General features: G+C 39.2%; 1 protein-coding gene across 1 annotated transcript; it reads left to right on the top strand.

Annotated features, from left to right (window-relative positions):
• The first annotated feature begins 23,355 nt into the window (after nucleotides 1–23,355).
• Nucleotides 23,356–24,315, top strand: LOC129773611 (uncharacterized). Its single transcript, XM_055777248.1, has one exon. The coding sequence runs from the start codon at nucleotides 23,356–23,358 to the stop codon at nucleotides 24,313–24,315; it is 960 nt and encodes a 319-aa protein (XP_055633223.1).
• The last annotated feature ends 2,351 nt before the right edge of the window (nucleotides 24,316–26,666 follow it).

Here is a 26,666-nt window from a genome sequence, read left to right as displayed (position 1 = left end):
CGTTAGTGATTCTCTTTGAATCTCCTTTTAAATTGCATAGAAATTTATCCTTTTCTGAACCGCATTTTCGTTCCCATTTTTGAACATGGTAAACATGTATATTTTCAACACATCAAAACGATTTTAATTGACGCTAAACATATTAATTCACACCCAGCTGACTCTTTACGAGTTGAAATGGTAATCAGATAGTTACAATTATTATTAAACCAAGTGAGAAAAATCAATTTTGCAAAACAGCCATCTTTTTTCATAACCAGACAACAAATTTTGCGGCGCTTCTGAACCGAATTGGACGGGACAAGTTTCATTTGAATTCCCATTTTGTTTCTTTTGGGAATATTTTAAAGTTTTATCGGAATCGGGCTCCGAGGATATGGCAGGAACAATTTCAGTGGCCATAAATTCCTGAGGGAACTGACCACCTTATGACTAGACCCAAATTCCATCATGCGACACATCGATCTTCATGGTTTGTCAATACTAGCCCATTGTAGACTATTTCGAGGATTTATGGCCACACCAAGATAATCCGGACGGGCTCCGAATGACCTGCAGCTCAAACTTTAGATCGAGATATGAGAAAAGCACAACTAGAACTGTAGATAGATTTAATCAGATTTGGTATGTTTAAACGCTTCGATTATCATGTATATAACCATAGCTAAAGAAATCAGTGAATTTCTATACATTTTCGTGCATAATCCACTAGACAACAATGAAAAAATATATTGACCAATTGCACCCCAAAGATATGTTTTGAAATTTTCCGTTAAAAATTATCCAACCTAATGTTTAATTAAATTTATACAAAATATTTCATAATGTTTTGTGACTTTGGCACCAGTGCTGCTTTCAAAAATAACTGGGTATAATTTAAACAAAACATTTCGGAAATATTTTCATTTTTCTGAAAATCGTGACCCCGGTTTACGGTACCAAAAATCTGATTCATTAGATTTTATTACATTTTTGGCGTTACGTAACATAAGGGGGAGTGGGGTTTCACATCTGTTATTTTTGGATATGTTATATAAAAAATCTCAGCTCTCAAGAAAAAATATGAAAAATATAGCTCCCTTGGTCCCGAAACCATGTAAACTGTAAAAAAAACCAAATACAATCAATAATTACGAATAAAAAATCCGAATCTTTTGCAAGTATAACATTTTTTTTCAAAAAATACTAACTAATTGGCAAAAACTACTACCGTAATTTCATAGAATTGTATATTAACTTATACCCTTTCAAGTAATGAACAAGTTGTTCTATTTTTGTTAGATTTTGTTTACTCCCCTCCATGGCTTCTTTAAAGTGTACAAATATGCCATGACAAAAATAAAAAGGGTGGGCTTTTATAATATTAAAATTATCCAAAACCTTTGAGTAACCCCTCGTTTGCACATGTTATGACAGCTAGGGCTGTGCGATATTATTCACAGCATTTCAGTTGAGACGATATAAACAGTGTTGTTTACGTTGTTACGTTGTAAGTCGATTGATGTTGTCTACACAAAGAGTTTCCAACAAAATCAGAGTGGGTGGAACCTGAAACGGTTGGAATGTGTTAACGAACACATAGACTTTTGGCAAAAAAAGTACTTACCTCTACGCCAGATCACCTCCCACCCATTTACATGCTACATTCAAGCACGGAGGTGGTGTTGGGAATCTGGTGCGAATTCATCGAATCATAACAACAGATTTCTACATTGACATCCTTAAGGACAACCTAAAGGAATCGCTCCGAAAAACTGGCCTACGAAACAGCTTCGTTTTCCAACAGGACAACAACCCGAAGCATACTGTTAAGCAGACCAAAGCCTATTTCCGTTCACGCAAAATAAAACCCCTCGAATGGCTACCACAAAGTCCTGATCTCAACCACGATTGAGACCCAAGGGCCATTCTCAACAACAAATTGGTAATAGATCAGTAATAAGGGCACTTATTTCACGGCTCTCCAGAAGACGTGGAACGAAATCGACCCTCAGTACATCCATAACTTGGTCGATAGTATGCCCAAACGTCTTCAACAGGTCATTGCAACTTCAGGAGGCCACACTAAATGTTCATGCTTTTAACTTTTCAACATAGGACTACGTCTTTGATTTTTATATAGGGGGGGGGTCGGTCACTCTACGAGGAATGTAATGAAAAAATAAGAGATTTCAAATGCGTAATACGTAGAATTTGTTCTTACGGTACATCTTATAATATATACCATTAGACGGCAAATTTATCCAGTTTTTCTTGCCTGAGACTCCCATGAATGTTGTATGCAATACAGAATCGTGTCCAAAAATTCGTTCTATCATACAAATTAGACATCCAGTGAATGTGCAGTAATAATGGTGATGTAGAGGGTGGAGTGGGTTAGTAAGATGGCTACAATTCCATAGAAATTCATTATTTCATTATTGTAATGGACCACAGTGTCAGTGTGTGTGACGTGAAATACTATCTGCAAACGAACATTATTTCACCAAAAAAGCAACTACTCCTGATGACTTAGAATAAGACTAATTATAATAAGACAATGGATAGAACGCACAACACCATAACTATCCATTAAAAATAAATCAGCTTTATGATTTCATGTGAACACAAAATATGACGAAATCGTAAGTATTTTCAACATTTCTTTGTTTCTTCCCCATAAACTTTATTGTATTATTATTTTATTTTGTTTGCCGATCCAACATACTTCGCTTACTATTGAAGAAACCACGCAAAGATGCACCAGTTCATGTGACACCTACAGTCTATCGCAAAATTGAGTGTACAAAAGGTACTTGACGATACTTTCCATTTATTTGGTATAACATTTTTTTAATACATTGATTCTTTTGACGTATATTTATTACTCACACATTTAACTAGTTGTACGTGTAATAAAATTCCGAGAAAAGTTTTCTGCAAATTGTTTACTCCTAAAAATTTAAAACAATCTCTATTCCAGGCATCGCAAAATTGAGTGTACACCTTAAATTTCTCCGAGCAAATTAGTCTTGTAAATAAGTTTCTTTACGAATTAGCGTACTTTTTTCATCAATGATTGGTGTCAGCACTCAACCATTGCTTGGGCAGTGTTGGGTTTTGTTTTTTTATTGATGTTTGAATTTCTTCATCAAAATGGCAAGTTAGTGAAAAGAAATAAATATTGTTACTCGTACAATGATAATAAGTATGAATTGTCGTGGATAGACATTGCAGGAAATAGCAGCTGCTGTCTGAAAACCCCTCTCTACAGTAAAGAAAATCATTACCATGTGGAAATACAAAGTAACCATGAAAAATCTCCCGGTAGAGAACGCAAACGGATCTTCTGATGATGAACGGGTAATTGTTCGAACATTGCGAAAGAATCCTAAAACAAACATTCCTAAATTGACTACCGAAGTGACCGGCATCATTGGGAGACCTGTCTGCGCAGACACTGTCCCGAGGGCAGCAAATAGGAACAATCTGAAAAGTCATGTTGGCCGTGAAAAGTATTTCATCTCATAGGCGAATATGAAAAAAACGACTACAGTTTGCTAATGCATATGTAAACAGGTCTAAGGAGTTCTGGAACAAGGTCTTTTATACGAATGAACTGAAAACCAATATCTTTGAATCGAATGGAAGACAGATGGCGTTTAAGAAACCAAGATAGGTGCTTCAGATTCAGCCTTTGGTTACCACAGTAAAACACGGCAGCGGTAGCCAGCTGATGTATGGTACATTGGCGGCTTCTGGAATTGGAACCATGGTGTTTATCGATTCGGCGATGGACAAGATGGCTTAATTGATCTTCCTGAAACGTAACCTGCAGTATCCCGTTCATAAATTCGGTCTCCCACGTGATTGCTACTTTCAACAGAACGTAGACTCGTCAGATCATGTCCTTTCATGTGTCCCACTGATATTCATTAATCATTTTCAGTTAGACAGACAAAAGCTATGTTTTGTTTTCTATCCATTACAACCCGTTTAACGGTTATGAGTACATAAAACGAACGCCCCTTTTCATAGCCACCGTTTGGAGGTTCAAAAGAGTTAAAATAACAGATTTTTGAACAGTGAAACAATCTACCCGAACAATCACAGTCCTACATCAAACTGACGTCCGTGCCCTTAGGCTCAAACCCGTGTACTTTTTGCTGTTATTGTGTGATTTGTAATTTCTCGAACTCGGACTTTTATACATGTTTCTATTGAAAAAAAATGGAATAAAATGTTTAGTTCAAGTTTAAGCAAAATATGATGGAAATGCAATAAAAATGTTGTTTTCATAATGACGGCTCAAGAAATTGCTATTTTCGCTTAACAAATTGTTTTTTATTCAAACAAAATTGGGAAAATCGTTATCCAATGGTGTTTTGACACAATGTAACCAGCACTTTGTTTATATTGCTTCAATATCGATTGCTAACAATACCGCACAGTTCTAACTGTCATAACATGAAGAAAAGAGGTGTTTCTCAAATGTTTTGAGTGATTTTAATATAATTTTTATTAGGAGTCGGCTTTCATTTTCGTCAACGCTTATTTGCAAGCATTAAAGAAGTCAGTAAACAAAAGTAAACAAAATCTGACAAAAACGGCAAAACTTGTTATTTACTTGAAAGAAACAAACAATTCTAGAAAACTACGGTAGTAGTTTTTGATAGAATAGTTCAGAAATTGAGAAAAGTTTCTAAACATCAGGTGTATAGGTATGTTTAGTTTGTAGTGCTCTATACCACCTTTCCATGTAAAAAATCCACTTAAAAAATGAGAAGAACAACACAACATACTCAGGCCGATGAAAAACGACACCATCAGTATCGTCAACTATCCTTCCGATCCCACCCCTCTTTAAACTGTCGATCGAAGAGTACGCCACATACAACAGACCGTCAGCGGCGATGACAAATGTTGAACAGCGTAAAGCTCGAGCACAACTTCCTGCAGCCGCCTTCCCGCATCCGCTCGAGCAAAACGAGAAACTTTATATAAATCATCGCTTTTTATTTTTATACTTCTTTTCCGCGCAAAGACGGCTGATGAAACGCCGAGAATCTGTATCCCAGTTCCGCACTCGAACGATACTGGATTCTGGGAAAGTTCCCGTTTCGCAAGTGTTTCTTAAGTTTGGCGGCTTCGATTTGAATGAGAAAGCGCGTAAACATTCAAACTACGCTAGAGGTGGAGAAACTACGCTAGGGTGGAGTTTCCCGGACGCTATGCCCAAATGAACATCAAAGGCTCATTTGGCTCAAATAAACCTACTCAACATAATAAACAGAATGCTTCGTGATTTAAAATGATGCTCGATACGTAAAATAAACAGGCCAATAAACTCCGGAAGATATTATTTGTTGTATGCACAGTTATGCTAGGGGAACACTGTTCCAAAAATCCTTCTGGAAAATTATGACTATGACTACGATTGCGTTGTGTTCCCGTTTATGAAACCCAGTTTGAACAGAAATAATTAGGAAGGTCCCTAGCGTAACAGGCGCCACCTCCCTGAGCGCCGAAACCAGCTGGTGCCGGCAGAAAATGAATTACCCCGGCAGATTGAGCTGCGGAAGCACTGGGTTGTCCCCAAACGGAACGAATTAGACGGTAAGCGACACTTCTCCACTTTCGACAGTTCTCAGCACGGCATCGCGCCATCTACGAAGATGATAAATCCAATTTGATATCGATGCTTGAGCTGCCGGTGCCACTTTCCGGTGTATACGGTGAAACATGAGTTCCACTGCGCGAAAATGGAGTCGGGGTGGAAGCGTGGGAGTGCTTCCGTATCGTTTTATTTTATTAAGAGGTATTTGATAATAAATTGACGCCAGTTGATTTGAATTGCTCGCTGGTGAATTCAAATTTCCGTGCGCAGGATGGTATGAATTTTTAATAAAAAAAATACGCCCGTTCCTTTTGCCTGTCCGAAATGGAAAGTCTTGGCACTTGGCAGAAAAGGATAATTTTATATTCGGGCTCGCTGGTTCGGAATTGAAAATTCGATGAACAACTAATCTTGTGTGATATACTGACTTCGAATTCTTGTCGAAAATAGGCTTTCAATAAACAGCGATCAGGGAAAGGATAAGACATGTTTGGAAATTGGTTTGTATACAGTATGTAAAAAAGTTAATGCACCCTTACCGTCAATTTTATACTTTCCTGTTTTTCCATTGCATTGATTAAACAGGTAAGACTCGAATGCACGTCGAATAAATCATTTTCAACTGATTAAGAACTAAGGATGTCCTATGAACTTTAAACTTGTTGTAATTCGTTCGCAATTGATGTTGATATATTTCCATCTGGTACTATAGTTATGAAACACTGGCATTTTTGTTATTTGAAGGTTTTCGCCTGAACAAGTTAAGTAAAGTAAAGTTCAAATGGCTTGTTCTATAATCGACAATAGTTACTACACTATATACAATATTTCAACCAAAAATCGTTGTATTCTTATGATACATAGTGCATAGAGTCTTGATTTTATTACCACTATTATTGTTTGTTTGATAATCCTTAGTCCGATATTCGATATCGATAATCCGAATCTGGAAAATGAAGATTGAAATCTGAATAAAGATCGAGATCGTATCAACGTCAATGGAACAAGAATATTAAGTACACGAAATGAAGGTCATTTATTGCATATTTATTGAACACTAGCTGACCTGGTAAACTTCCTCCCGCCCAAAATTTGTTTCTTGTTATCAATACCTTCAAACATTCACGTTTTCTTACTATGAGCAGGTTCATGGGTCCAATCGCAGAACTGTTCATTGATTGATCTTCTATTCAACCCCGTTGAATTTACCTTTTACTATAAAATTCCTAGTATTTCTAACAAAACTCATCATTATAATATCAGATTATTTTCAGACACAATTCTCGTTCAAGATTTTTCAACCACTTGCAAATAACATGTTTCTCCGTTACATGGAATAAATGTTTTATACAGAAAATTCTATATAATATTCTCGATTCGATATTCTATAATATTCTCGAGTTCTGCTCTTATCAACACATCCGGCGATCATTTTTATTGGTATAGATAGAAGAAGATATAGGAGTGTGTTTCATCCCATTAAAAGCCATTTCCAGTTTCGAACAAAGATCAATTTCGCTAGCGCAAACATCAAATGGACAAACAGCACTTGTCACTATGTAATTGTAGAACATATGGGAATTAAATTTTCTGAATTTTCCCTTTTTCCTTCAGAGTTTACCGAAAATTTTCAATTGTCATGTTTGGTTGAAATATGTGTAATATTTTTATGGGACCCCCTCCCCATTCCAGAGAAGTCTAACCTTCATAGAAACATTTATTGCACCCTAAAACATCAATATGCCTAATTTAGTTTCATTTGCTTGAATAATTCTTGAGTAATGCAGAAATTTGTGTTTCATTTGTATGGCAGCCCCCTCTTAGAAAGGGAGGTGGAGAGTCTAACCATCATAGTAACATTTATTGCATCCTAAAACCTCCATATGCCCAATTTGGTTTCATTTGCTTGAATAATTCTCGATTATCATGTTTTGGACATCTCTTCATCTCTGTCGCATCCCGAGTCACCTTTCCATTGTTCTTCAACTTCTGTTTGACAATTGCCCAATATCTCTCAAATGGGCGTAATTGAGGACATTTGGGGGGATTGATGTTTTTTTGGAGAAATCCACTCCATTTCTGCTGTTGTGGCAAATTGTTTGTTTTTCTTGAAAACCTGGGTTTTTTGTCCACAGCTTCAAATACCTTACCAGATCTTAAACTTTTTTACAATTTCATCGGAAAAAATGAATTTCATATAATCCATCTTCACGTACATTTCGTCGTTCAAGAGTATGCATCCTCAGTACTACGTAAAAACCTCATTATACAACTTCCAGACAGGTCTTTCAACCACTAGATACTGTTTCAGTGTCTTGGTTGTTTGCTCAGTGAACCCGAAAAGATCGAACTACTTCTCGCAGATGAGTCCTTCTGCGGTATTTTGGCTGGCATTGAATTTCTTGCCGATATCATAATATGACAGCCGTGGGTTTGCCCTACTCGTTCTCCTTCACCAATACCTTCATTTGGCTGATTTCGATGGCAACAGCAATACTGGCTTCCACGAGCTGAAGCTGGAATCGGATGTGCGAATGAACTTCAAGTAGTCCATTGAAGTTTGGATTTATTTCATTCACAGACAGCATTTAGTAGCAAAAAATCTGTGTCCTAGATCGCATCAGTCATTATGAAGCGCCCGAGCGGTCTTAGGCACTTTCTTTAGGAAATAAAACAACTTTTTACTTCAAGCTGAGAATTCCGACTGCCTTTTATTTTCTTCACTTTCTTTTAACGAAGCATTCTTAATCTTAATTCCTACCCATTGAACTCCACAGGCGGAGCTTACCTATTCTATTACCTACTCTTTGAGGTATAATCAAGCCAAAAGGGATTCGAGATATGCTTTCCTTAACCTAGGCCCAATCTTTACATAAAAACAAACTGTAAGTCATACGATCGTAAAAGCAACAGATTACTTTATTTGTTCGAGATCGTGCTGACTTTATCGCAAATGTGTCCCTATCTGAAAACTTAAGACTCATACGATCGTAAAATCAACAGATTAATTTATTTATTCGGGATCGCTCCGACCTAATCTCTTTGCCCCTGCATAAAAATAAACTATGATTCATTCGTCGCAATTACAGTATGTTATGAATGCTGTCAACAAGATTCGAAGCAATACTTTGAACTCTCAGTTATTTGTTCAGTTATGTGAGTAAAACGACGAAGTCTTTACTCGGTAACTCTACTTTACTTCCTCACACTGAAGATCGCTGGCTGTCAAGAATCTTATTTACTAAGAGATTTAAGGATTTCCTAAGTTTACAAATTCCTCAATGGATAATAAATCCGTACAACATCACAGAAGAATCTAATGTGATAATGCAAAAAGAGTTGATTACCATCAGCGCAGATAAGGAGCTTAAGCTGATTCAACCAAGGCTTTCGAAAGTGCTGGTTGCAACGCAGCATTAAAACATCGCTGAAAAATATCTTATCGATTTTCCATCATCATACCTTGTAAAGAAATAAACAAAGAAACCGTTTGAAAATCAACTAACCCCGAGAGTGTAATTTGTCTGGCAAGACCTCTATTAAAACAAAACTGAATCAACGGTCCCCCTTATGTCCTAGAATACTGACTCGCGTCCTTATATTCTTTCTGGTCAATGTGTCTTGTGAGGTCATTTGGGATGTTTATTGAGTCAAAAGAATTCGTCCCAGTGGTGATAGAAACTGTGATGGGCAAGTGAACGCTACCGTTGGGATTACATTCCACTTGCAATCTAACGATAGAGAATACGAGCAAAGCGAGAGGTCAAGGGCGCTTGGATTAGCAGAAGATTTAGGTATAGGGGAAGTGGGGGGAATGTGTTCACCATAAGAAACATTCCCATTTCCTGTGTTCACATACCACTACAATTTCCGTTTTCCAAAGAATAATGTTGCTCAACTTATTGTTGTTCAAGATAGCGAGCGGCTTTTATTATGAGAATTGAAAATAGTACATTTTTCATTATTATAAAAAAAATTAAACAATCGATCATTTTTTTTTAACTGAGGAGGTAGAGTGGTCACTCGCATTTATTATGCTAGAAGGGATAGATTTATGCGTGTTTTCTTGGCCAAATTTGTTTAAATCATTATTGAAATAGTAGGTACATGTATGAAATGAGCTAGGCCTATTCACCTAGAGCCGTAATTGAAATTTTCTCATATGTACAAAAACGTAGTACGAAACACATAACGTTTTTCATAATGAGGCTTGGTTTGGTTGGGGAGGCAGTTTTCCTCTGGGTCAAAACCACAATATAGACCCCTTTGAAAGCAGAAGGTAATAAGGTACATCAGCTTTTGAAAATAGACCATTGTCAGTAATAATCCTCCACTGACCACTTTGCCCCCCAAACAACGAAATGCGAAATATGCGAAATAATCGCTAAAATTGAACAAAATATCTGTTCACTTCTCCTAGAATATGCGAACAGTCGTCCAAAATGTTGATTTGTCGAAAATATCAGGTCAAATAAACTAAATTTCACTAGAAATTCCTTAAACTCGAATCGCATAAAACTACGGCCGAATGGCTACCGAGAGAGCGATTTTTGTTTTTATTTATGACTATCAATACGGTGTCAACATTCAATAGTTATACTACCAAACTTGCAGGTGACCACTTTACCCCACGCGACCACTTTGCCCCCACTACCCCTACGTGTTGTTTCGCCAGTCTTTTTTTTTTTATTCCAACAGTTTTTATTTTATTAGGCTCATTTAGCAATTCAGCTGTAACAGAGCCGAATTCATTCGTGTACATTTTTTATCTTAAGATAACTTTTGTTATATAATTTCGCCAGTCTTCAAAACAGTCATATTGAAACTGTTACAAGGGTCATATATCAACAATGAACGGTTGTCGTCATACCGTTCCCCCAGGCGGTTCCGTGGAAATTGAAGTCATCCATGATCAACCATGGCTCAGCAATGAGGGAGCACATGTCACCAAGTTGCTTACGACTAACCGTATGTCTTTGCCTCTGATGTTTGCATGACAAGCAATAGCTTCGATCTATCCAACAGATGGGATCCCCAAAAGCGCCCCTCCATATGGGGCATCACGATTCCAGCGTGTAATATCAAAATCGTAGGCAGAGAGATTGGTATACGAAGAAAATTTTAGACAGAGAAAAAATATCACAATTGATATTACGTATCCAATTTAGGAATAAGACGATAATTCCACTGTAATATCTCAGATCTCTCTATTTGAATTAGACATCGCGGTGAAATAATCATTGCAAAGAGGGGCCATGTTAGCATCAGTTGCTGCGAATAAGTCTTTACTACTGGAAGCATTACAGTGACAATGATTCTGATGGGATCGGAGACATTAAGGAACGTGAAAATTTTATCCACGATGTCAGACAACCTCAAAAATTCCGATTGGGATAAACGATGGCGTGATTGACGATAAACTAGGGACAGTAAGGGAATCACACGTCAGGCCCGCTTCGGTTATCACCCCCGAGAATACTACGTCATGGGAAGGAACGTAGACGCGGTATTCTAGGGTAAATCGCTGGCCGACGATAATCTCATTTGCTTGCTTCCTATCAGCAACGACAACACGCAGTTTGTACGATTTAACCTATGTAATTTCGATCACGGAAGAGTGTGTTTCCAGCTCTTTCATGATCTGAATAACATTAAGGGCTTATCCGTATGGCTTAGATCGGAAGTACCACGGGATAGCTACAGGTACCTCTTCCGGATAGACTTTCACACGTGGGGCGAAGACAAGGGGGTTGGAGAGGAAAAATTAGCGTTTTTTTTAGGGGAGGATTGATAAGGTTAGCGGATTCGTCCCCGGTCGAAATATCTTCTGATGTAGTGGCAGTATTCGCGCAAGGCAGTATTCTATTCTAGTAATTTGAAAAAAATCCGAAAATATTTTCTTCATATTCCCGAAGTTTAGGCGTTCAACAATCTAACTTAGAAATCGCTTTTCTCGAAACTGTTTTTTTTTTCAAACTGGCGTACAAGTTCTCAAGTTCTCCACGTTCTTCAGAACTTATATGAATACAATCTGTATGCATCTCTCTATCGTATGAATCAATAATATATATAAGATCTTCGTGTGTGATTGTCCGTACACCCTTATCCTCTCCTTTTTTTTCCTTCGCGAGCGACTGTTTCCCTTCTGACTATAGAATAAGCTGAAATGTATATACATAATAGATATAATAATAGATTTAAGAATTGAGTATGATGAGCGTGAGTGTGAATGCGAGTGTGAACATTGTACAATATCCTTATATCCCCTCCTTTTCCAAAAGAAACTATGTCACCCTTCTAATCTCGAGTCGACCGCGAGTAATCGGTTTCCTACTTTATTAACCCTAGATTTAAGGAAACATGTTGATATATACTAATAAAAGTATAGCTAAGAGTTCGGCTCCTTTAAACCTATGTAACTGAGCCTGTAAAAATGAATGACTTAAATAAAAAAAAAATATATATAATCTTTTTTTTTAGTTTTACTATTTTGAAGAAATGGGGATATATATACATATGTTGAAAGTTTCAATTGAATGCAGTAATCGTCCTTCCACATATGAAACTGAGAGTGAAATATAGCATTTTCGAATGATAATGAATATGGTAGTTTTATCGTCAAGTGAAAGCGTCTGCTTCAAATTCAAAGGAAACGGCGGCAGAACGAAAACTGAATTGAAGAGTCGATGTTTCAGTATGCGCAGATAAAACGCATAATCGAAATTGAAGCTAGCTGAAAAGAATGAAACAAGTAAAACAGCCATTTTAATCTTTGAGTTTCGAAATTTAAATCTGCTTAGAACAAACAGTTCTTTTAATTGATTTCTCGATCGATTTCTCTACATCGTCACTCTCTTGGTAATAATTTAGCTGTAAACACATTCCCAGCTCTATTTGACAATGTGAAAAATAGGTCAGAACCTCATATATCGGATTATATAGCAAACTTAAGTTGTAACGTTTTTGCAGTTGAGTTATTAACTAAAGAGAAATTTGATGGATAGAAATCGATCAAATCACTTACACACCTTTCCTACCGAGCCCCTCAATTAAAATCAGCAAATTGTGGTTTCGTAAAAAGTAAAAATCAATCAAAAGACGCTGTACGATTCTTTCGTACTGAATTGGTGTTAAATAAATAATCTATCAAAACATTGGAAGATATTAAGGGTGGTATTATAGAAGTTGGACAGAGTATAAGTTTAATGTTCGATGTCCTCACAAACCCAAACAGTTTTGTTATTCCGAATTTGAATAGTATCCTGCATGCATGAGTTCTACAATTTTAAGAAATCTCCACACGAGTAATATATAGTTCCAATATATAGAACCACACGACTTAAACTTGCAAAGACCGTTGTAGAGTTGATTGGATCACTTATCTTCTCGAGCAAGGAACATAGAATTCCAATGCTCGCCGCAGAAAACTCAAGTGGTACTGTTTTCTCGATGGCAGTTCCCAGCCCAATTGGACCTTAAACTTCCGACCAGAAACATTAACCAATCATTGGAATATCCTCATTTGCTATTTGCGTTAGTTGATAGCCGCAACTAACTTTGCATTTGTAATGATTTCCAGCAAACCTCCAGAACATTAAGGTAAATGAATTTGGTTTGTCCAGTCGAAAATATGATCATGTTTGTTCAGAAGATCGGAACTATTCTTTACCACCGAGTATATGAACGACCCGGAGCTAAATAAGTTGCAAAAGTAACGAAGTAACGAAGTCTAAATTCGAGTTCAGTGGATTCAGTAGTAGATGTATGTGTATGACAGGAGTAGGAATAAAAGGAATAAAAAGAAACAATCGATCATTACCAGAAGTGATAGCAACGCGGTTAGATCCAGGAAATTTCAATACAGTTTTTTTTATAATTATTAGAGTATTTCGTTCAATGCAAATACTTACAGGAAAAAGTATAGTGAAATAAGATTTAAATCAACAACAAGTTGTAGAACAATATATTTTTATTTAGATTCAATCTGAGTGGAGAACCAGTGGATTGGGCACTCCCTCTGACTGCCAAGAAGGCGTGAAAAACCTATTGTAAGTTTTATATACTTACTCCAAATAACACTTTTACTTATAATAAAATATTTCAGCTTCAAGTTGTCCAAACGAGACTGCTCTGAGGAGGTTTTTTTTCTGTATTATAGTGACTTTCAACGCTTCTGGCTGGTTCGTCACTTTTACCTTCCATTTTGGAAGAATGTCGGGAGTGAGAATTGAACTCGTGATCTTGAGCGTGAGAAGTATGGATGTTACCTCCACGCCAGATCGGCTCCGCTCTGAGGAGGTTTTTAACTCAGAAAATCCGAACATGATTTATCCACTGTTTTGAATGTCCTAGTTCAGCGCACCTGGGTCAAGTAAGGTTCTCGAATGTTTCAAAACATATAAATAAAATTGTTTTTTTTCATAATTTACAGTAGTTTTATAGTATATTTTTACGGAATCACATGTTTTGAAGGATTGTAAAATACACCTTTTATTCGTGTCCATGCGCCCCTCATTCGAGCTAACTTTTAATCGATCACCAGATGATTATTTGGCACGTATTCAGACCTTTTCTGGATTATAACACTTACAAATATTGTAAACATCATGCTTGCACCACATTTGTATCAGATTTACATAGCTAACCCATTAAATTAACGCATCTCAATTGAGGGGCTTAGAATGAAAGGGGTGTAAGTGATTTGATCGATTTCTCTACATCGACTCTCTCTTTTGGTCATAACTTAGCTGCATTCTAAGCTCCTCAATTATGATCATGAGTTGTCCGATTCACTAATGTTCTTTTGTCCACGTGATTTCTATGGCAACCGCTTGGCGCGCTACCGTTTGTTTATTGTGTCCTTCGCGCATAGCAGAAATAAAGTTTCTCTGTGTTGATTGTGTTGAGGGTAACACTTTTAAAATGCCAAAGAAAAGGCGATATTCTGAAGAAAGCCTAAATTATGAATGGATCAATATGATGACAGTAAACTCAAGCAATATCTACTTGAGAATTCGAATGTTTTCATTCAAAAATTGTGATTTCTAAGACCGGACAAACCATGATCAGAGGTGATTTGATTGAGAATATGAGATTTAGTGAGCATTCATCTCAGTTCTTTACAAAAGTGAGAGAGCAAATGGGTTCACTGAACTTAATTATCATTGGAAGCCATTGTCAGTTCCATAAAATCGATTAAGTCTAGATAAAATGTCATCGAAGTTTAAAAAACGAGTTCATTAGTTTCAGGAAATGAAAGAATCGGAATATATGCCGGATAGATACGGCAGATATGACAGTAGTATCGTAATATTCTTGTATTTTGTCAAAAATTTCCAAACTAGCAGCAAAGCGTGTGCAATTTCCACTTGTTGTTTAACCACAATTCTAGACTATTTCTTCGGATCATTTTACTCATTTTATTTACAGTACCAACTATTAACCGTACGACTCATGGTGGGCTACATTGAAATCAAATCAAATGATTCCATGTATACAAACCTATACAATTCTCCACTCTCCAAATTCCAAATTACGAGACATCTTTTAAGCAATACCTAAATATTATTAAAAAAAATCCCATTTATATTTGAATACAGACTTGATTGGCATGATACGAAGAAATAGTTAGGCTGTGACTGCATAACGATAATTTTTAAAAAGCAAAAAACACCACATAAAGAAGTTTGAAACGACGAATAAAATCTAAAGCTGCTTCACGTTGGAACCCGACAAAATCAGTTGATAAACTTCACTTAAATCCAGAGCACTGAATGCGTCATGAACGTCATAGAAATTGCATTATTCCCGGATTCGTCTTGTGCAGTTTGCCAGAAGAAGGAAGAACGCAGATTCGCTAACGGCGAAAAGATTTGCCAATCTTATTCCATTCCCAGCATGGATAACGGGGTGAAGGGGAAACTTTCCCTAATGCAAATGATGTACCAATTTGCATTTATATTTATGTGTACCGTAGCGGAAAGAGAGTGTTTTGTGGCAAGCGAAGTTTTCCGGTTTTTCATTTCGTCCTCTTTTTCCCTCTCTATTCAGACGTTCTTACCGATGGCGCTAGGCGAAGTGTGCTCTTTGTCAGCCAGCGACTCGAGTGTAAAACACTACACACTTGGTATCTCCATTTGGAGCCTCGCGCCCTGCTGGAGCCGGGTGGATGGGGCGCGCGCACAAGGGGGACGAGCTACGATTCGTCGTTTAAAATTGGCGACTTTGCAGCACTGGATTGGGCCCGTGACAGTCTGCAGATGAAGTGTAGACTAGACTCTTGGTCACATGAACAAGTCATGCCAACTAGCGGGAAGAAGAACGCTGCTGGAGCAGTCAAGTGTCCGAACGAAGCCCTGTAACCTTCCGGGTCCCCAAGCACCTTGGGCGCGCGGAGAGAGCGTGTTGTTTAGCTTTTTATTGCCCCTTAAATGAAGTTATTTACATTGAGTCGGGCGAATCTCCGGCGAGTTATGGGGTCAAGTCGGTAACTTATGGGAGGGAAGCATTGCGGTCATTTTTTCGGTTGAATAATGCAATTTAATTTGCTTTGTACTTTGGTTCAGCTCTCTTGGGTTGAATGGAAATGGGTGCTCTCTCTGCTGAACAAACAAGTGTTGAACGAAATTCTTTTCCTCGCAATATCTTGACTCTGATACCTGTTAGCAAAATAAGTGCCGATGGTACGTAGAAAAATTCTCAATTTCTCATACAAAATTCACACTGCATTAAGTGCTCTTATCGCATCGATTCCATTAAGGTATCGGATTTCCTGTTGGGGTTACACTCACTTTGTGCTGGGATGATGGGAAAACATCCCGATGCCGGATGATGTGCCTTTCCGAGTCTCGGGCCGTCTCCGTGAAACACCAGGTTGAGTGCTCAATGTGCCATTGTCCTGAATGTCCATGGAATAGGCAATTCATCTATTGTTCCCACTTTAAGTTGACATTGACACGTAATACGCGGATGGATGCAACCCGAATCCTACTTGTCTGCTATCACTTTCGAGTTTAGAGTGATGAACGATTCGGTCGATTGACAGTAAAAGACAAAAAGGTGCAAAAAGGAGAAAGCCTCTGGGACAAAATTATTTGCTTCATAGGTATAAGGCTGTTTTATAAACTGGATTTTTAACAAAATTCAAAATCGATTGAAAGTTTCCGGCAATAAATTCCACTAGTCATTCAGTTTCACACGAAAATGCTAAACCGCCACTTTAATGAGATGGCAATAAAAAAATGTTGAAGCAAATCAAATAATTTGGAACATTGTTCAACATTCCGTTGTCATCTAATTATCTCCCAGAGCATCCCAGCTACCAGGAATCATGTCCAAGTGTCATATACTATTTCCATCCATCCAACGCGCGGCCGAGCCCATCCCCCCAGGGATGAACTCCTAATTAAATCCACATTTGTGGAAAGGATAATTAATTGAAAATTATGAGCATACTCTTCCCTCCGCAAATGAACCCGCATTCGTCTTGCCGCCTACCAGCGAAAGTGCACCGAGTCGCCAAAGCCGCTGCTGGAGAGCTTCGAGTTCTCAGCAAGAGGATTCTCCCGGATGATGTCGTCGCTGTTCGCTCCCCTGATGGTCGTCATTATTCAGTGGGAAATTGATGTTTTCCGCTTCCACTGATTGCCTCGAATGCCACGCTCGGTGGTCTATGGCAGCTTGTTCGGAGCGCACGACAAAATTCTCGATTATTCACTGTGGGAATCAATTTGTCAAAATCATTCAAGTTGGGCGGATGCCTTCCCAGCTGAGAGATGCTGAGCAAACAAATGTCGCTGAAGTTGAGCTTCGAAATGAAAAATTACTTCGACTTTGAAGCTAAACAAGCGTGTTAGTCAGCGGGAAAATCTCCCGGAATGATTTATTTATTTCTGCGAGGGAATTCTGCGGCGGCAGCAAATTGAATCTTCAGCTGATAGATGCAATTTGAGAAATCTCTGCCAAAGTGGCACTAATTCCCAAAAATTAATTATCTCCAACTTCAGCCGGGAAAAAAAAGAGGATATCAAAATACACAAGGACAGCATACAGTACTACACTTCACGAAAGTAACTTCTGAGAATATCACTCCATTCGTCACATTCCCACGAATTTAGCAAATCGTTTGGCTCTAAGTATGAAGGCTTATTGCATTACAGCGTCTGTTGTTTCTGATGTGGTGAGGAGGTCTGTAATTTTGGCCATTAATTTAATTACTGTTTTTTGTGATCACAGTCTTCTCTGTTTCTCATAAAGGTTGGCACTGTTGTGAAACATGTTGGGCGTTAATGCTATCCTCCCTTTTCATCTCTTTTATCTCCACATATCATCTATAGCATGATGTTTAGTGTTATTAGTTCTACTTACAACCGTTTACGTGACTCGTACAAGATTTGATTCATCAAATCATGGGTTTATGCCCACAAGATACACTTGCACCAATCTGCTCACCTACACATCCTTCATCATCAAAACCATTGAAGATCGCAAACAGGTCGATGGTATCTACACCGATTTTTCAGCTGCTTTCAATAAACTGAATCATGAAGTTATGATAGCAAAACTCGAACGTCTCGGTTGCTCTAGTTGTCACAACCGTGACGAACCTCCGATAGGGCAAGCCGCATTCACCCCTAGATGTGTACATCTTGACGAATAATGACGGAGTATTTCGAGTCGCTGCCATTGGTAAACAAATAAACAAAAGGGATTGCTGCCATTGGTAAACAGATCAAACAAAAGGTACTGAGAGTAAAAGTTGTAGTTCAATGTTTAGAAAATATTACAGTTAAATTTAATTTGATTTTATTAAATTAAAAATAAGGTAAAATCATGCTATTCTTACAAATATCGACCTAATCAAAGCATTAAATTCCAGAGCGATCAGATAGATAAAGCAGATAGATAAAAATTACTGGAGAAGATTAAACGTGAGTGTTTACTTTGAACAATTGCTAAATTCAATAGGGTTTCTATAGGACCTGAAAAGAAAGTATAGATTAGTAACTAAAATCAATTAAATACTTACCGTTTATATGTTTATGTTTGTAATACTTACCATGTTGATGTTACTAGTTTTAAAACCAAAAATTGTCATTCTTGTCATTCAAGGAATTTTTTAACAACCAAATAAAAACGTTATTAAATCGGAAGACTGCAGTAATTTTTTTCAACATTTTAAAAAATTCGTTTATGCGATCGGGTGGCAAAATGTCTAAGAGTGTCGGTCAGAAGAAGATAGTCGTTTCCCCAACTAAGGAGGCAAGTTGTGCGCTATGTCAATCACCAGATAGCAGCCGGATGGTAGCATGCGATGTTTGTGGGCTATGGTATCACTTCAAATGTGTAGGTGTGAATGAAAGTATCCAGAACCGCGATTGGAGTTGCGAGCAATGTTCCAGCGCCAGAGCTCAGGTCCCGGTCGGATTTTCTACACCACTCGCAGAAGGGACTATTGGTCAAAGTAAACAGCAAGATCAGCCGGATCGTCAGCTTTATAGACAGATGGAGTTGTTGCAGCGGAGATTAGACGAGCAGCAGAAGGCGTTCGAGCAGTTGTTGCGTGAAAAAGACGAGGAGTTGAAGGCACTGAAAAATCTGAGAGAACCAGCTTCGTATTCTCACGTTCCAGATCACCTAACGGGAGAGCAGTCTCGTGCATCGAAGTCAACCGGTGCCGTTCCTAAGGCATGTTCGACTACAATCGGGGCAGCGATAAATGATGTAGGAGTAAGCGCGTCAAGTCGATTAGAATTGGAACTAGAGCTTCTCGAGCAGAAACATGCGTTGGAGAAGAAGCAATTGGCAGAACGTTTCGCCGTGTTACAACGTTTTGGTGATCATGTTGAGGAGCCGATCATGAGCAGGCCATTCGAATCGAGATCTAATGTTATAAATAGCGTGTTCGTATGCGATAGAGATGTCGGAAATAATGTCACTCAGTCGGTAGCAGGTTCTAGTCATGAGCTTAGTAGGAGCCAGTTAGCAGCCAGGCAAGCTGTAGCGCGAGACTTACCCGTATTTTCTGGCAACCCTGAGGAGTGGCCGTTGTTCATATCGAGTTACGAAAGTTCAACGAGAATTTGTGGGTTTAGCGATGAAGAAAATCTGCTTCGTCTTCAAAGAAGTTTAAAGGGGAAAGCACTAGATTCCGTTCGTAGTCGTCTCTTGCATCCATCGTGTTTAGCGGGAGTAATCTCAACGTTGCGAGTTCTGTTCGGACGTCCCGAAATTATTGTCCACTCACTGATTAACCGTATTCGAGAATTACCTGCACCGAAAGCGGAGAAACTCAATACATTGATTGATTTTGGAGTAACGGTCCAGAATATGTGTGCAACGATCAAGGCGTGTGGGCTCGACGAATATCTCTGCAATGTCGCGTTGCTTCAAGAGCTAGTGGACAGACTACCCGCAACGATTAAACTAAACTGGGCGATGCATCGACAGCGTCTTGCAAGAGTTACCTTGTCGGATTTTGGCGACTGGTTAGGCGAGTTAGTAGAAGCTGCATGTGTAGTCACGATTCCATCTCCGAATTATGCGACCAAAACTGAAAGAAGAGGTCGCCGAGACGATAACTTCATCAATTTACATTGCGATGCTGAATCAGAGTTGCCATTGTCAGAAGGAAAATACACGCATGTAGTGTCACGATCACAGAAGGAATGTTTTGCCTGCAAGCTTCATTGTAACTCTCTAGAATCTTGTAAAACATTTCAATCCATGGATATTAACTCACGTTGGACATTTTTGAAAGAACATAAGCTTTGCAGAAAGTGTCTTCGAAAGCATTTCGGATCATGTTTTGTAAAAACGCCCTGTGGAAGAAACGGATGCACGTTTATGCACAATAAATTGTTGCATGATGATTCGAGATATACGCCATCAACGTCGAATGACCAAGAATTGTCTCCCCAGAGCTGCAATACGCATCTGGCAATGAAAGGTAGAATGTTGTTCAAGTATATTCCGGTGACTCTTCATGGTAATGGTGCTTCGGTGAATACCTTCGCGTTTCTTGACGATGGTTCGTCTGCAACGTTTATGGAACATGACTTGTTGGAGGAATTGAGAATAAAAGGAACACCTCATCCACTTTGCTTAAACTGGACATCTGGTCAGCAACGTGATGAAAATGACTCTGTCAAACTCTCCGTGAAAATTTCTGCCGTTGCCAACCAAAGCAAAATCTTTGTACTTCCAAAAGTACACACCGTCCGTAGCCTGTCCTTACCACCCCAATCCGTTTCAATGTCTCAGCTATCGTCTCGCTATAAGCATCTCGTAGGGCTTCCGATTGAATCATATGACTCCGTTTCTCCGAGAATCTTGATCGGCATCGACAACTGGAAGCTAAGCCAAGCAGTAGACTACAGAGAAGGGAAAGACGACCAGCCGGCTGCCGACTTTCGACAGATGACGAACGAGCGCTAGAACTGTTATCGTCTTTGACTAGACCTAAAGGTAATCGCTATGAGACCGGCCTATTGTGGCGTCACGATGATGTGAAACTTCCTGATAGCCGAATAATGGCAGAAAAAAGACTGGGTTGTTTGGAAAAGAAAATGCTTCGATACCCTGAGCTTGCTAATACGTTGAAGGACAAAATAAATGAGTATAAACTGAAAGGATATATAAGAAAACTGAGTGTAGATGAGATCAATGTTGCCAATCCGAGGATATGGTATCTACCAATATTTCCCGTTGTCAATCCGAACAAGCCAGGAAAGGTACGCATTGTTTGGGATGCAGCTGCGACCTCAGCTGGTGTTTCACTAAATTCTTACCTGTTAACTGGACCCGATCACTTGATGTCACTCATAACAGTTTTGTACAAGTTCCGTGAGTTTCGTTTTGCAATAACTGGGGACATAAGAGAGATGTATCACCAAGTTTTAGTAAGAGAAGAAGATCAGCAAAGTCAGAGGTTTTTGTGGAGAGACGGCGATTCTACTAGACAGCCAGATGTGTACGTCATGAACGTTATGACATTCGGAGCAACATGTTCGCCAAGTTGTGCGTTGTACGTGAAGGATCGCAACGCTGAACAGTTTCGACAACAATTTCCTCGGGCGGTGGAGTGCATTCAACGCGAACATTATGTGGATGACATGTTATCCAGTGAAGAGTCCGAAGAAGAAGCAGCAATTCTTGCGACCAATGTACGATTTATCCATTCCAAAACAGGATTCGAAATACGAAATTGGCTTTCGAACTCCAAGACAATTTTATCAAAGCTACAAGAAACTAATTCAACGGAGAGAAGCATGAGTCTCGGTAATGAACTGTCGACCGAGAAGGTGCTTGGTATGTGGTGGTGTACAGCGTCAGACACGTTTACGTTCAAACTATCCGCTCGACACGACCAGGGGCTACTTTCAGGGGACCGAGTCCCAACGAAGCGAGAGGTATTACGAACTTTGATGACCGTTTACGATCCCCTCGGGCTATTAGCACATTTCTTGATGTACCTAAAAGTCCTTCTTCAGGAAATATGGCGAAGCCAAACAGCCTGGGACGAAGAAATTCCAGAAAATCTCGATACCAAATGGAGGTTATGGCTTCAGGTCTTGCCACAGGTTGAAGAAGTGCGAGTACCCAGATGTTATCGTCAAACAACCACTGCTAATATTACCACAAGTATTCAGTTACATGTCTTTGTAGACGCCAGCGAGAAAGGATTTGCTGCAGTAGCCTACCTGCGATACTGTGAAAGAGGCAAAGTTGAATGTGCATTAGTAGGGGCGAAAACTCGCGTAGCTCCGCTGAAGTACCTCTCTATTCCCCGTTTGGAACTGCAGGCAGCAGTGATCGGAGCACGCCTGGCAAAAAATATCGTGGAGTCACATCGAATAACAATCTCCAAAAAAATCTTCTGGACAGATTCGCGGAACGTACTCTGCTGGCTGAGATCAGACCACAGACGATATAGTCAATATGTGGCGTACAGGGTAAGCGAGATACTAGACTCGACCGAAATCGGCGAATGGAGATGGTTGTCAACGAAAGAGAATATTGCAGATGAAGGCACGAAGTGGCAGAAGCTGCCAGATTTACGGCCCCAGAGTCGTTGGTTCCGCGGTCCAGAGTTCTTAAGAAAAGAGGAACATGAATGGCCGGAAAGCGAGAAAGATCTTGGTCAAACCACCGAAGAAATTAGAACGAATATTCTACATCACTCTATCTATGAACCTCTGTTTGCGATGGAGAACTTTTCCTCGTGGAAACGACTAGTAAGAACGGTAGCATATGTTCAACGTTTTCCGATGAACATTCGAAATAAAATTAGTAATGATCCTATTATCACCGGACCTCTGCAGCAAAAATAATTGCTCAATGCAGAATATACTATATATCGCCAAGTGCAGCGGCAAACATACACGAATGATGTTAGAATTCTTGAAAGCAATAAAGAGTGCAGTGAAAAATTCTGCTGTGTCGTTCCGAAAAGCAGTGTGCTGTATAAATTATCTCCCTTCGTCGATAGCGAAGGAGTTCTGCGCGTGCGTGGACGAATTGATGCTTGTGAGTATGCCGAGCAATCTACGAAACGCCCGATCATTCTACCCAGAGATCATCATGTGACAAAGTTAATTATCGCTGAATACCACGAAAAATTTAGGCACCTAAATCATCAAACGGTTTTGAACGAGATTCGGAAGAAATATTATGTACCACGACTACAAGCAACGTTCGGTAAGATTCGCCGTGATTGTCAACGATGCAAAATTTTAAAAGCAGTTCCTCGTGCTCCAATCATGGGAGATCTACCGGAGTCGCGATTGGCGGCCTTCACTCGTCCATTCTCGTACACCGGCATTGACTACTTTGGACCTATGCATGTTGTAGTCGGAAGAAGGGTCGAGAAAAGATGGGGTGTCCTTCTAACCTGTATGACGATCCGGGCTATTCATATCGAGATAGCGCATTCACTCACGACAGACTCATGCATTCTTGCTCTCCGAAACTTTATCGCACGTCGCGGAACACCCTTAGAAATCTTCAGCGACTGCGGTACGAATTTTGTAGGTGCCAGTCGAGAACTACGAAATTCTAAGGAAAAGATTGACCAAGTTAAGATGATGGAATTCTTCGAAAGCTCGGATACGAAATGGACATTCAATCCACCTGCTGCACCGCATTTCGGTGGTTGTTGGGAGCGCCTGATACAGTCAGTGAAAAGAACGTTAATGCAGATAAAGACGAAACGACTTCCAACAGACGAAATCCTCAGAAATATGCTCCTAGAAACAGAAATGATCATAAATTCCCGACCGCTCACTCAAGTTCCTTTACAAGACGAAAATTCCACTCCAATTACACCCAACCATTTTCTATTGGGTTCTTCTAATGGTTCTAAGCCCCCGATCGCATTCAACGATTCGCCGGTTATGCTTCGACATTCCTGGAAGATGTCCCAAGCCTTCGCAGATGAGTTTTGGAAGAAATGGGTCAACGAATATCTTCCAACGCTAACACGTCGAACGAAGTGGTTCCAGCCGGTGAAGCCCATTGAAACTGGAGATATAGTGCTAGTGGTGGACAATACATTGCCACGGAACTGCTGGCCTAGGGGTCGCGTCATCAGCGTGGTTCACTCCAAGGATGGACAAGTTCGCAGGGGAGTTGTGCAAACCATGCATGGATTACTAGAGAGACCAGTGGTGAAGCTGGCGTTTCTGGACGTCGGTTCTAATCCTAGTAAGCCGAGTCAATGACTACGACGTACTGGGGGGGAGTGTCACAACCGTGACGAACCTCCGATAGGGCAAGCCGCATTCACCCCTAGATGTGTACATCTTGACGAATAATGACGGAGTATTTCGAGTCGCTGCCATTGGTAAACAAATAAACAAAAGGGATTGCTGCCATTGGTAAACAGATCAAACAAAAGGTACTGAGAGTAAAAGTTGTAGTTCAATGTTTAGAAAATATTACAGTTAAATTTAATTTGATTTTATTAAATTAAAAATAAGGTAAAATCATGCTATTCTTACAAATATCGACCTAATCAAAGCATTAAATTCCAGAGCGATCAGATAGATAAAGCAGATAGATAAAAATTACTGGAGAAGATTAAACGTGAGTGTTTACTTTGAACAATTGCTAAATTCAATAGGGTTTCTATAGGACCTGAAAAGAAAGTATAGATTAGTAACTAAAATCAATTAAATACTTACCGTTTATATGTTTATGTTTGTAATACTTACCATGTTGATGTTACTAGTTTTAAAACCAAAAATTGTCATTCTTGTCATTCAAGGAATTTTTTAACAACCAAATAAAAACGTTATTAAATCGGAAGACTGCAGTAATTTTTTTCAACACTAGTACTCTACTCAGCTGGCTCAATTCCTACCTGGTTGGTCGCTCAATGTCTGTCAAGATCGGTGACACTATATCGGAACCATTCTCAGTCACATCGGGTGTTCCACAGGGCAGCCATATCGGACCTTTCCTATTTTTACTATACCTGAATGATGTGAACCTTACACTTGTCTCAAGCTTTCATACGCCGACGATTTTAAACTTTACTGCGTAATAACCTGTCCAGAAGGAGCACTTTATATATTTTATATACTTAATATTTTCTCCGAATGGTGCTCAACTAATCGGATGAGTTTGAATGCCGACAAATGTTCTGTCGTTTCATTTGCTCGTGAACGCTCCCCATATTACTTCAGTTATACCATCGCCAATACGTCTCTCAAACGTGAAACCATCGTTAAGGATTTGGGTATTCTCCTAGATTCACGCCTAACCTTCAAAGAACACGTAGGTTATATAACCACTAAAGCCTCAAGAAGTCTTGGCTTCATCTTTCGTGCTGCAAGACAATTCACTGATGATTGTATTGCTTGTTGGTTCGATCCTCACTGGAGTATGCAGCAGTTGTATGGGCACCACACTACCAAAACGGTATACAACAAATAGAGGCCATTCAACGCAAGTTTATCCGCTTTGCTCTCAGACAATTGCCTTGGAACGATCCTTTCAATCTCCCACGATATCGTGGATCGTTGCCAGTTTATCGATCTGGATCTTCTTTTGAATCGAAGAAATGTTGCCAAGGCTTGCTTTGTGTCTGATATGTTGCAATCCCACATCGACTGCTCTGCTTTGTTAAAAGCGTTCAATTTTGATATTCGTCGTCGTACCCTTCGTTCGCACGATTTCCTTCGAATTCCGACATTCCGCACAAACTACGGCCACAATGAGCCAATCAGTAGTATGTATCGTGTGTTTAATCGTTGTTATTGTGTTTTTGATTTCCATTTGTCCCGCTCTGCTAATAAAAGTAGGTTTCGTGAAGTGCTCCGTTAGTTTAGTTTAGCTTATTATATTGTGTCCCATTAGTTTAGTCTAGGTTTACCATTAAGTAGAATAAGATATCGATGTTAAATTTGACATGGAAAAAAAATTGAAATTTTCATTCAGAGACAATCCAGAACAATTTTCAAAATTAAGACTGCCAATTTGCAGCACAGCAGAGACCGTCATCCAGAGCTGCGATTTATCGTGAGAATCAAGTGAAGGTACTCACACAAAGATAATCAACAAATTTTGTACTACGATTATCTTTGGTGACCATCCCAGAGTCAGTCCAATAGTGTGAGAAGAGTATTATCACAACACTAACGCATGGTGTACTTCTACTTGACAGTAGAAATCCGAGCTCCTTGGTGAGTGTCCTGTCGCTGAAATGTCAGAATAGTGCGACACTCAAAAGTCTAGCTGATGGTTTGGTGTTTGGCGATATTCACAACATTCGTCTCTTTGTGTTCGTTCTTCGTGATTAGGGATGCCAGATGTGAATATACAGTTTCATTTTAAATACAATTTGAAAAATATTGTGTTTTCAGGCATGTATTTTCTTTTCAACTTTTCGTGTCATTTGTATTAGTACTTAGCAAGGATACTAAATCTGCAGACATGTTCGCAATTTTATTGATATTTAATGTCCTGTCTATCCTGTTGCAAACTTATATTTTCAGTTGCAGACTGTAGGGATATGGTATTTTTTCTCTTTATGACTTGATTCCCTGGATTTTTTTCAAACATTACTTTG

This window comes from Toxorhynchites rutilus, chromosome 3 (genome assembly GCF_029784135.1).
Source record: "Toxorhynchites rutilus septentrionalis strain SRP chromosome 3, ASM2978413v1, whole genome shotgun sequence".
In the NCBI taxonomy this organism is placed as follows: Eukaryota; Metazoa; Arthropoda; class Insecta; order Diptera; family Culicidae; genus Toxorhynchites; species Toxorhynchites rutilus.
Note: the sequence above shows the minus strand (reverse complement) of the source record. Positions and strands in the feature narration are given on the sequence as shown.

Excerpts from the sequence above, each read along its gene's own strand:
- LOC129773611 (XM_055777248.1), top strand. The coding sequence starts at position 23,356 with ATGGGAGATCTACCGGAGTCGCGATTGGCGGCCTTCACTCGTCCATTC.